The sequence below is a fragment of the Astyanax mexicanus genome, chromosome 11 (genome assembly GCF_023375975.1).
Source record: "Astyanax mexicanus isolate ESR-SI-001 chromosome 11, AstMex3_surface, whole genome shotgun sequence".
In the NCBI taxonomy this organism is placed as follows: Eukaryota; Metazoa; Chordata; class Actinopteri; order Characiformes; family Acestrorhamphidae; genus Astyanax; species Astyanax mexicanus.
The window spans coordinates 14,065,258-14,078,216 of record NC_064418.1 but is presented as its reverse complement, the minus strand read 5'-3'; the positions used below and the strand labels follow the sequence as shown (position 1 = coordinate 14,078,216).

Sequence of the window (12,959 nt, the reverse complement as noted above, 5' to 3'; positions counted from 1 at the left end):
AAGTAAAGCAATTTAAAGCAACAGTCCATGAGTTTGGGTTTAGAGACCTCTCTGGTGAGGAGGTGTAATTGCACAGAGCATGTGGAAGAGTGTTTTTAATGCAGGGTAACATTAATAAATTGCTGTGTGAAATTTTGTTTTCTTGAATAGTATATTATTTTCACTAATTATGAAATTGATACTGTGAAAATGTGGAGCAATTGGATCCAACAGACCACCCTGAATATTCAATTTACAACTCATTTTAAAAATAATATATTAGACATTGCAGGAAGGTTGTTTCTGCACATTGTTACCATAAATTAGAACATTTGGTCACCTTCCAACTCAATTTAAAGTGACAAATCTTAGGGACTGCTGCTTTAAAGTGAAGGTTAACAAGGTTATCGCTATATGTGGTCAAAAGTTTATTCAGAATAAATCTTAAAAAATGTTATAGTATTTGTACGATATTTAAACAACAATGCTGCAGACAGAAAAGGCATGTTATATTGATATTAACCCCTTCAATAACTTCAGCACAACCAACAAGATCATTTGACATCATCAGACAGCGTGAATACAGTAAATTAATCACAAAGCTGTATTTAATCATCGCTACCCGTACGATTGTAGTTCTAGTGTAGAACAAAAGGGAGTCGATACACACACACACACACACTCTGTGTGTTGACTCGAAGAACAAAACCTCAATTTGTCAGTGAGCATGCATTCACTGGGAACAACACGAAGCGCTCGTGTGGAGACAGGTGGTGGGACAATGTCGCTAAGACACCAGGCAGTATGAATAATAGATTTGGGTTGTCGTGAGCCAAGAGCGGGTTCCTGCCATCATCCTCTGCACTCCAGACCGTGCACAGAATGATGGAATGGAAAATTAGGCCAACTGTCTACCTGAGGACTTCAAGGACTACAAGTCCAAGTGGTGGAGACCATTATCAATGTGGGCGGGAATAAAGGGTATTATTTACAGTGGGATTTAGGAGTCAGATGGTGCTGTGAGTTGAGCAAAATGCTGTATTTAGGTCATTATGTGCTTTAATATATAATTATTGACTATAACTGCAAACAATCTATTGCTAAAAACTACACAAATATATGTAAATTTAGCAAAAAAGCAAAAAAAATCTGGCAGTAGGATATGAACATTTTTCTTAATTTCCAATCTCCTAAAATAGGCAATTGAAAATACTCAAAATTAGTCAAGTAAGATTTAAAACAAGCTAAAATTAAATAGAATAACTTAGCTGTTGATTTTTCTGTGCTTTTCATGCCAAACTGAGGTTTATAACTATAAATGTTTTTTTTTTCTAGCTCTAATAAAAGGTTTGTTGCTGTTGACTGGTATGTCTTGTATGTCAATAATGCTGGTTTAGGTAGTGGGTGAACTGTTTGTCTACCCTAGCATGGACCATGTTTCCCTGTTTACATTAAAAATTAAAGCAGCACTAGGTAGGATTTCCTTGATTTTTAATCTTTTAAAAAATTTTAGTAAAATTACAGCTTGAAACTCACTGCAGCGCTGCATTGAGGTGTAATAGGAGGAATAGCGGTGCTCTGTGTCTGTGCCGGAGCTCCTCTGAGCTCAAACCAGATTCTGTAAGTTTTCCGAGGCGGCCGCGACCAACGCTTGCGAGAACTGCGACCTGCTTTCCGACCTTTAGTTCTAACAGTTCTACAAGGACTACTGGTTAATTCTTTACAAACTAACATACAGACACTCTGGCAGAAGCTGGAAAGAGACCGAATATGTCTGTGAAATCCAGAAAACGAGAAAGATTAACTAATCCGCCTGAAACATTTTTTACACTCTACAACTGTAGGGGGAGCCCTCGAGCACAAAATCTCAATCCTACCTAGTGGAGCTTTAAGAGACTTAAAAAAAAAAGACTTAAACTCAGATTCTTATGCTTAAGCCTTGTGAAGAGAAGAAAGAAAAGAAAAAACGCGACAAAAATCTTTTTTTTTTTTTAACATTAGTATGACTGTATATTATCTCAGAAGTACCCTAAGTACACCCTAGGAACCACCCAACACATCATATCAACCACCTAAAATTGCAACACCTAAAATACAATAGCAACCGCCTGTAACACTGTAGCAGTTGCTTTGCAAAACAATAAAAACACCTGTGATACCATAACAACCACTTAGCAACACTATAGCAACCACTTTATAACACTATCATAATCATTTATCATTCTATCATCTACTTTTCAAGAGCCTGGGACACCACAGCAGCTATTTAGGATACCTAAAGTTAATCATGTTTGTTAAAATTCAATACATTTTTTGACACTTTATAATGCAAGCATTATGAAAGTGCTAATACACTAAAGTTATACCTTAAAATGTTTTATGTGTATACTTGTGAGTTATTATACAAGCTTATGAGAGTGATTATTAGTTATAATGCATGCCATATAATGCATTATAAATACAGGATTCATAGGAAGTGTTACCCAAGTTTGTCATAGTGTTTGTAAATATTTTAACATGTTACAAACACTACTTTTGAGGCTTTATGTAATTATAAACACAGGACTCCGGTATTTTTGGCCATGTTTATAATGGCTTATGAATGCACTGTTTGCTATAGGGATAGAATTCACAAAAAGGGCTTTTGTGTCACTCTGAAGGGTTAAGCCTATTATAAAAAACAATTAGTAACGAGTTGGAGGAAAAGTGCAGCAGTGACCTGTTCCAATAGCAATGTGTTATTGGGCAGCGCTCCTAATTGAACCAACCCCTGTCCAAAGAACGCGTCCAAGGACCTTTAGCTAATGCCACCCATTTAAAGGGCAGTCATGGTTAGGAGTTATCCAGTTGTAATGATTCTCTCTGGCCAGGCTCACTGTGGAAAATCATAGCTATACGCGTACGGTTGGCGGTGAGCTGCCAGCTTAGAGAGAATCACTAAAAGAAGTGTATAGTGTTGTATGTATGACAGTTGGACAACTATATTGCCAGCCATCTAGTATGTCCAAAGCCAGCTTCATCTTTGTTTGCAGTGGTGTCATGATTTAGAAACCTGTGTTGCCTTTAGCATTGAACCCATTATCTGTTTGTGAACATGAAGCAGCGAATGGATATCAAAAAGCAACACTTTATGCCGCGATCTAAAGAAATAACAAAAAAAAAAAAAACAGATGAGAAAACAAAGTCATTGACGTCTGTCAGTCTGAAAAAGGTTACAAAGTCATTTCTAAGGCTTTGGGACTTTAGAGAACCACAGTGAGAGCTATTATTAACAAAAAGAGAAAACACAGAACACTGGTTAACCTACTCCAAAAGGGCATGGACAACTCATACAGGAGGTCACAAAGGAACCCTGAAGAACATTTAAAGATCTGCATAGCTCACTTGCTTCAGTTAGGGTCAGTGTTAACGATTTGTTAAGAAGAAAGAGACTGGTCAAAAAGTGTATAAATGAGAGAGAGTTCCCAAAAGGCAAAAAAGAACACAACGGCCCATCTCACATTTACCAAAAAAAACATCTTTATGGTCCCAGGACTTTGGGTAAATATTCTTTGGACTAATGTGACAAAAGTGGAACTTTTTCGGAACCTTCTGGTATGTGTCCCATTACATCTATTCTAAAACTAATGCAAAATTTTAGAAAAAGGAAATCATAAAGAACGTAAAACATGGTGGTGGTAGTGTGATGGCCTGGGGCTGCTTTGCTGCTTCAGGGCCTGGACAACTTGCTGTAATTGAAGGAACCAGGAATGTTGCTGTCTATCAAAAAAATCGGAAGGAGAATGTCCGGTCATGTGTTTGTGACGTCAAGCTCAGGGGTACTTGGGTTCTGCAGCAGGACAATGACCCAAAGCACACAAACAAGTCCACTTCTGAATGGCTTAAACAAACAAAATGAAGGTTTTTGAGTTGCCTAGTCAAAATCTGATTGAGATACTGTGAAATGATCTTAAACAGACTGTTCATGCTCAAAAGCCCTCCATTATGGCTGAATTAAAACAATTCTGCAAAGAAGAGTGGGTTAAAATTTCTCCATAGAGATGTGAAAGAGTTGGATAGTTTTTTTTTTAGCTTTCAAAAAGTGCTTTTTATATTTACTCAGTTTGTTTGATAAATATCAATATGACAAAAAAGCAATCAATAAGTGCAGTAGGTCAAGGGTTGCCATTCCTCAACATTACCATCTATGTCTTCTAAACACACAATTGCACATTAACTTTACTTATCTCCTGAATTAATAGACTGTGTGTCTGCACACTCCCCCCCCCCCCCCGGCCCAAAGCTCTCATTAGTAAAGCTCAATTTACACACAACGTGCTGCAGGTTGAGCTAATTATACCTCCTGCTATGAAGGGCCTCGTACTGTATTAATTAGTTGACTAAACACTATCTGTAAGTGATCATGCGCCTCCACTCATTAGGGACATGTGAGCGGTGTGCAGTATCCCGGCATACATGCAGGTGCAAGTAAATATTTATTACTGAATTACATCACCACCTCCAGCCTGTTTCTGTTCAATTTGGAGAAATTCTGAAATGGCATTTTCTCCTCATTTCTGATTCTTAGATTCTGACCAGTATTCCCCATTCCCCAATCCTTCAATTTATATACAGTACCAGTCAAATGTTTGGACACACCTTCTAATTTAATGTAATCTTTATTTCTACATTGTAGATTAATGTTAAAGACATCAAAAAAAATTAAGTGACATATAGATTTAAGTAGTAACAGTAAAAAAAAGGGTTTGTCCTCCACAATCCCCTGATCTAAACCTGATCACCTGAGATGGTGATTTGAGGTGATTTGGGATGAAGCTTCACAGAGTAAAACTTGCAGCAGCAGCTATTGTTCAGCACCTCCAGAAACTCCTTTCTTCAAGAAGCTGAGAAAACTATTTCAGGTGACTCTCCCTCATGAAGACACTGAGATTAAAATACCAAGAGTGTTCATATCTTCTTGTTCTCAAAGCTAAATGTGATACTTAGAATAATCTAAAGTATAAAACATATTCTGGTTTGTTTAACTTGTTTCGTTTACAAAATAATTCTGCATGTGTTCCTGTATAGCTTTATTGTCTTCAACATTCAGTTTACACTGTAAAAATCATCTTCTCAAGTGAGAAAAAGTGTGTCCAAACCTTTGACTGGTTCTGTAGAGTCTATGTTTTTCATGAAGTTTTATAGCCCAATGCGAAACTATAATTACACATTTCAGTTAATAGATGTTGTGAAGTCCATTTAGCAAAGTTTTTAAAAGGTTCCAGAAGGGTTAGTCTGCAATGTTACGGAAACAACTTTCCAGGAACGTTCTACAAAATGCATGACGTAATCATGGTTTGCATCGTTAGGATGTTTCTTACATAATGCTTCCAGTTAGACATTAATTAAAGCTATGCAAATGTTAGAAGTAACTTGCCTGAAACAAACAATAAAAAGACATTGCAGCAACATTTTAAGAACATTTAAAAATGTTACATTAATGCATTCTAAGAAAATCACAGAAAGAATACCTGACAGATTGAACGCTCTAATAACCAAAAGTTGTAATATTTAGAAAATGTCCTAGTAACTTAAAATTGTTAGCTGGGATGTTCTCTTTTAAGTTGGATTAAATTAATGTTAATTATGGCAGTATTGAACAGTCTTTAAAACCTTAACCTAATAATACACCTTGACCCAACAAGGTGATATACAATTGTAGGTGATATAAAACCCTTATTCTCTGAAGTAAAATTTATTTAAAGTTATTTTTACTCTAAAATGTGAGGGTTTTGAAATCTTCTATAGGACACTTTGGAGAAGCTGCCTGTTGTCTCTCTACTTTACCTAATCATTTCAGATCAGTAACAGAAATCAACCCAAATTCTGCATGTTTGAAAATAGACCTAAAAACTAGACAAACATAACGAAGCTAAAGGTTTGGAGGACTTTAACTGTTTGATTTGTATTCAGGAAAATATTGATTTTAATATAAAGTTCAGGAAAGAGACAATTTTATGATTGTATTCATTATATTTTGACAGTTGCAGATGTACTTGACTATTTTTTATACTTTCCATTACAATTACAATTATGATTTTCAGTAACGTTCCTTATCAAACGTTAAAACCTTTTTATGTAAGGCTTGACTAGAAAGATTTAAGGGTGTAATGTCAGGAAGAAAATTGACAAAAATCCTGACCTGTTAAGGAGTTAAATAAACAGTAACAGAACCAATTAACTATTATTTAGGTTAGTAATTAGTATTACGGTGTCCCACAAGGGTCTATTCTAGGGTCAATAATATTGAAGTGTGTGTCTATAGACAGGGTTAAACTGGTTAAATGAATGAGAACAGATCCGACAATGGATTGCAACTAGCGGCCATACATTAGCATGATGTCATTTGCATAATAGTAATTGACTGTTTACAGCACCGTCGGCGCCATCAGCCTGTTAGACAGCTCTGAAATAACGTCCATTGTCAGAAATGAACAGTGAGGCCCAGTAAAATAAGAACATGGCATCTTTTGAGGTGCAGTGCCCAAGAGAAACAGCATGGCGTCAGTTGGCCTGCTAATATGGGGCCCAGAGTTTGGCCTGCTGTGGCAGTGGGGGGTTCCATGTGACATTAAAGCTGATCTGGTGACAGTTTCTGTCTGGACCGCAGGCCTTGGCTATGCCCTCTGGCCCGAGGAATTCCCCCACTCCCCAAAGAGGGGAGCAGCTCTGGCTGTGGGAGCACCACCGCCCTGTTAAAGAGCGACCCCTTTTGGCTAACGGGTGAGTCAGGATGGCCATTAGAGGTGGGTCAGTCTAAAATATATTGTATGGTGGTGTATGCAGGGGTTAAGCCAAAATTGGGAGTTTGGGAGTTTAAAGGAAGGCTGATCCTGGATCAGGTCTATTTAGAAATGCCATTTTTAGTGATACAGTAATTATGGGTAGTGTTTAAACTATAGGTTTACTTATAGGTTCAAGGTAATGACCAGGAATCTGTCATAAAGGTGTGCAATATCTGTATAGCCTTTTGAGACCCTACGTCATCATATGTGGACATTACATTTCTGCCTCTCTGCACCATTCAATTTTTTTATTTTTTTTGAAACATTGATCCTTTGGCCTCATATGTAGACGCTGCACATACCTTCTACTGCTCACTTGACAACATTACACTCAATTGATTGACAACAAAATGGCAACGGTTTCTACAGCCAATCCAGAGAGAAAATGGGCCACAAAGAAATTCTCATCCAATTTTATGTTTAAAACTAGTTTATTTACTTACTGTGGACAGCTAATTAAGGCTAATAGGATCCTTAAGATCCCAAAACACAAGGATCATTTTAAATCGTAAAAAACTACTGTCTAATGTCCTCTATTGACCCCATTTGAGGACATTGTTTTTTGCAAAAACATTGAATATAACTGTGGCTTCATTTCAACAATCTCACCAGGCTTTCTTATATTCAAACCAAAACTGACCAGGTTACTTAAACTGATGTTCAAAATACAAGACTAGATAATAAGTTAGGACAGGTTATACCCTGTTGTTTCTTACTTATTGCTTCCACGAACAGGTCGAAAAAGCGAAAGGGAAACAGAGGCTCCGGCAATTCACGGAAAAACATCTTTAGAGCTCCAGTGATGACATGGATGTCCTCCCATTGGCTGTCGCCCAAATTCAGCGTCTCCTCTGGGAGAGGAAAGAAAGAGGCGAACAGAAGGAGGGGTTAGAGGGAAAGAATCAAAACATCACTCTTTTGATGAGGAAATTAGAGAATGCTAATCATTATGTCAGTCTTTTTTTGTTGTTTTGTTGAGTTTTTTTTGTTTTGTTCCTGCAATACAACAGCAAACTATGTTAATATGTCCCTCGAGAATTTAAATACATTGTTCCCTCTGCTTTTTCATGTAATGAAAACATCTTTGATTGTCACTGAGCAATACTGAATATGCAGAACACAACAATGCAATTTACTGTTAAACCAAGTTAACAAAGCCTCCAGCAGCCGAGGCTTTACAACTGGTGACACTGTTAAAATTAAAATTCCTTCAGGAGCATTTAAGGTTTTCTTTTTTTTTGTTGAAAATGGATAGCTGCAAGGAACAATCAAGAAAAGATTTTTAGAAGAATAATGTTTGGTGAAGTAGTGCTACAATAAAGGTACTACAAAGTCTTTTTGTGTAATTTTTTAATGAAAGAAAGATTAGTGTTTATATATGACCTTTTTAATTGCAGACTGCGGCTTTATTCTCGTTATATTATGAATTAATTCTAGAAATGCCAGTCTGTTTTTTCTCGTAGTATAACAAGTTTAGTATTGTACTATTATGAGTTTATTTTCATAATATTACAAGTTTATTCTCTTAATATTGAGAAGTTATTCTCATAATATTATACGTTTTTATTCTCAAAATGCCATTCTGTACATCATTTTCTCATAGTATTACAAATTTATTCTCGGAATACTGAGACTTTATTCTCGTCATTTTATTATTTTATTCTTAAAATGCCATTCTGTACATCATTTTTCCTTATAGCATCACGAGTTTATTCTTAAAATGTTGCGACTTTATTCTTGTAATTTTATGATTTTATTCTCGGAATGCCATTCTGTGCATCTTTTTTTCTCACAATATTACGAGTTTTTCTATTGCGACATGTTGTTGATGTAATATATATATTTGTTTTTTTTATATTAATTATATAATATAAATATAATATTTATATTATATAATTTATTATATAATTTATATATTATATAATTTAAATATTGCGACTTTCTTCTTGTAATATTACAAGATTATTCTTACAATGTGATTCTGTACATCGTTTTATAAATGATATAACAAGTTCATTCTCTTAATATTGTGACTTTATTCTCAAAGTATTACGATTTTATTCTCGAAATGCCATTCATATTGCGACTTTGTTGTTGTAATATTATGACTTAATTATCGTTATATTACAAGTTTATTCTCGAAATGCTGTTCCATATGTCTTTATTCTTATAATATTATGACTTTATTCTCAAAGTCTAATGTTTCTAATTTTTTTTAAAGAGTGGCCCTAAAATGCTTTTGTACCCTTTATATTGACTACATCCTTAAAATGATCTTCACCATGGGTGTCGTTGCCATTAAATCTGATAGAGACCTGCAGGAAATGGCATTTAATTTAACTTAAAGTGTCACCTACATTAAAATGCTTCTGATGCCCTTGATCTTCACATTCACAAAGGTCAGGGGAGTGTATTACCTCAGTGGATAACTTGGTAAACACCTACACCTCTATAAGTTATAGGGTGTTATCTTGTGAGTGATAACTGGTTAGCGTGCTCATGGCAAGGTTAAATAAATTACGGGAGTTTGTGCAGATCAGTGCAGTATTCTTTAGATTTGGTGGGACATCATGACACAAATCCTGGGACGTAATATTACTCCACGCTCACATTTCTAGTACAATCATGGTTCTTTATAAGACAAAAATGTTTCTTCAATGGCCTCAACACTTTGTAGCACCTTTACTTTTAATGGCGTTTACAGGCATTGCAGGATATATCACCTAAATTTGATCTGAGTAGAGTATTAAAGACAATTTCAAGGTTACCTTGGTCAACTAGGAAGCGTAGTTTCTGAATGGTGGACAGGTTTCCACTCACCCTGTATATACCATCAGCCTCCAACCCTGAGACATCAGGGAAAGAAGAGAAAAAAAAACAGAAGAATTAGGGGTTTGATTAAAATTGAACAGCTAGGCCTGTTACAATCCTTCTTTATTTTAGTGATTTCTGGGACAATGCATCTTCCAAACAAAAACAGTTATTCTGACAGGCCTACTAACAGCCACCTGTTCAACTAAGAATGTGAGAGATCATGTGACATACCTCGTTTTTCCACTTCTGTCACACACATCTGGACAAACCTGGGAACCGTGGTACCTTCACGTTGACACAGGGTCAACATGTGACAGCCAAACACGCAATCTGTGGGAAGACTTTTATTTTAGTGCAGTCCAACTCCATATTCCTTAAAGCAGCAGTCTAAAAGATTTGTTCTTTTAAAATGAAAGCAGAAGTGTTGCTGAGTTGGTAGGGGCAGGGGAGACCAGTAACACTTTTTGGGGATTTTTCCAGTAAATCAAAAAACATTTCAAAACGATGTATTGAAATGGTTTTATGAAATATGTACAGGTTTCAAAATGGATTTAAATATAGTTACTCCACTGTTACAACCGTCCTAGTGTACAGGTACAATTATAACACATGCCAGAGATGGTCAAATACTCAAAAAAAAAAAAAAAAAAAAAAATATATATATATATATATATATATATATATATTAATGAGATGTTCTTTTTTATAGGCCTAATGATTACATTATTTCACACTACATGGCAAAAAGAGGGGAAGCTGTCAAAATATAATCTGATATAGTGTGTAGAACGCACATCCTCAAAAAAATGGCATCAAATGTCATATAAAATAAAACGTTATTTTATTATCTAACACTGTCCTGAGTTTCATCAAGAACTGACTTGTGTCTTATGTGAAGACATTGTCTAGCAGTTGCTAGGCTAAACAATGAGCTCTTATAGTTATGGTGTGATATCTGGTGAAGAAGCAATGCAAGGAAACAGTGAGCATTCCATTAACCAATGCATTTCCATACAAATTAATTCATTTATATTGATGGTGTTGATGATCTTTGATTTTTTTAAATCTAAATGAAGGTCACTGAGTACAAGGCATCACAACTGTCCCAGTATCACTAGACATGATTTCTCCTCATGTGCCTCAAGTAGCCTGACTGCTAGTGTTAGCTCATAAAACAATGATTCTAATAATACTTGGATTAGTTTGGATTGGTAGACATTTGATCTCAGGACAGAATTTAAAACATATATTTGATAAAAAGGTTCAATTTTTTTTACCCCTTTAGATGATACTTTCTCTGGGAGTTTCACATGTCTTACAACTGTCCCTTTTTTGATAGCAAGAAGACAATCATGCTTGTTTCTGATTGGAGGAATTCAAGGTGTTACAACCGTCCCTCAAAAACACAGAATAATATAAAGCAATTTATTTACATTAAACTGTTTACATTAAAAGTACTCTTCCACATGCTCAGTGTCACGCTCTGTCACTTTAAAAATAAAAGCTTGTTGTGTTGGTCAAATACACTTTTTGACTTTTTTCCTCCAGTCGGGCGATTTCCTGAAACAATCATCGTCAGCCGGTCACGAGCTGAGCGCCGCAGTGTGTCGTGTGACACAGTTCTATCAAACTGTGACTCTCAATATGGAGTTACTCACAGTCTATTAACTTCCTCGTCGTTTGGTGTTTGAACTAATATGGGGCCAGCCGCGCTCTCCCTAAGGCTTATGGAACATCAAAGATGGCCTGCTCTCGTTTGAGCGCTCGGGAAGGGGTGGGGGAGGGTGGAGGGGGACTGTGCTAAATGCATAAATGACTGCGAGTGAGCCACCTTTGCATACAAATTCCTATTCACACCCCTCTTTCCTGCAGAAATATAGGGAGGGAGGGACCTTTTTAAAATAAATTACCTTCTAATGGTGCGCCCGCGATATGAAGAGAACAGAGGAGTGATACTGAGAAGGAGCTTCCGCTAACTAGCTTGCCTTGGAGCTCTGCCAGTGCTATGGGTTGGAGGGCCACCTGCGCAATTTCTTAATCCTAGAGTACTCTTATTTATCCCGTCAACGCTGTCCTCTTTGATCTCGCATTTCCCCCCATAGATACAACATTAAAAGGGCCCTGTTAGACACCAGAGGAAATTACAAATATCATCACTTCATCTAGGAATTTTCAACTGAGCTTCAGAAAGCCTTTAATGCCGCGCCGTGCCGCACCGCACCGCAGCCTGGCGCTGAGTGCATTAGCTACAGGCTTAAGTAGAGGTGTGGATGCTCGCCTGTTGGATTGGGAAATCAATTTGTTCTGGGAAAAAGGAGTGAAATTGGTGTTTTTATGTGAAAAAATACCTAGAAGAAATCAATTAGCTAATATCCCATATGAGTCATGCTCCTTTCACATGTTCTTTGTGAGAAATACTGTGTTTTCAAGAAGCTAGCATAGAAGTAAAACCATTGAAGTGGAAAAAATATGTCGAATTCAAACCTATTAAAGCACATGAAATGTTGTTTAAGACCTTCAAGACTTTAAAAGTAAAAAATAAGACCACATAAGGATAATTCATTTAAAAATACACCCGAAAAAGGCTTGTAGTTCACTTTATAGCCGTTATTCGTGACCAAAAAATGTCATAAGTGAAAAACAATTATTTCCCTTACTCAATATTTTTAATTGCAGGAGCATGCTAATCCTGTATGTGTGTAACGTATCCACCTTAATCTTTGACATCCACCCAATTGTCCACAAGTCTACACTTGCTCATTCTTTGGAGAGGAAACCAACACCAGAACATCTTTAGCCAAAGAAATGTCTCCCTCCACAGAATGGTAAGAGCAGATAAATGAAATGAAACCCTTGAGTTCCCTTACTAGTGTACCATACAAGTCACAAAATTATGGATGATAAATTTAATTATAGAGTTATATTTATAATTAGGGTTGGGGAAAAGTTTTGATTCTAAGATGCATCTCGATTTGGATGTCGATGATTCTGAATTAATTCACAAATGTCAAAAATCAATTTCAGGCCTGCCAACATGTACGTGTTTTGTGGAACAGGCATGCATTTTGACCTACTAGTATGTTTTTGTATGATTTCTGTTGTGAGTGTATTCACAGCCACTCTTGCTGTGTATCGACACTGATTTATGGCCGGTTAGCATGAACGCTAATCCAGCAAGCTTCCAGTCAAACCATTGGCTACTGTCATCCACGCTTCATTTTCCTCCAAATCGTTGACAAACCATTGTGTGCTAAAAGCTCCCAGACTCTCTTCATATGGATTTATTATATATTTTACTTTAAAATTAATCATGCCATGAGGAAAAATAAATCAAAAAGATGC

The 12,959-nt window shown here is 36.4% G+C and overlaps 1 protein-coding gene across 4 annotated transcripts in view; it reads right to left on the bottom strand.

The window, feature by feature from the left end:
* arhgap15 (Rho GTPase activating protein 15) overlaps positions 1 to 12,959 on the bottom strand; it is an 87,858-nt gene that overhangs the window by 27,617 nt on the left and 47,282 nt on the right. For all 4 annotated transcript variants that reach the window (XM_049485050.1, XM_049485052.1, XM_049485053.1 and 1 more), the window contains exons 10-12: positions 9,849 to 9,947; positions 9,572 to 9,649; positions 7,520 to 7,654 (exon numbers count right to left, since the gene is read on the bottom strand). In XM_049485050.1, coding sequence (XP_049341007.1) covers positions 7,520 to 7,654; positions 9,572 to 9,649; positions 9,849 to 9,947 — 312 coding nt within the window. The remainder of the gene's footprint in view (positions 1 to 7,519; positions 7,655 to 9,571; positions 9,650 to 9,848; positions 9,948 to 12,959) is intronic.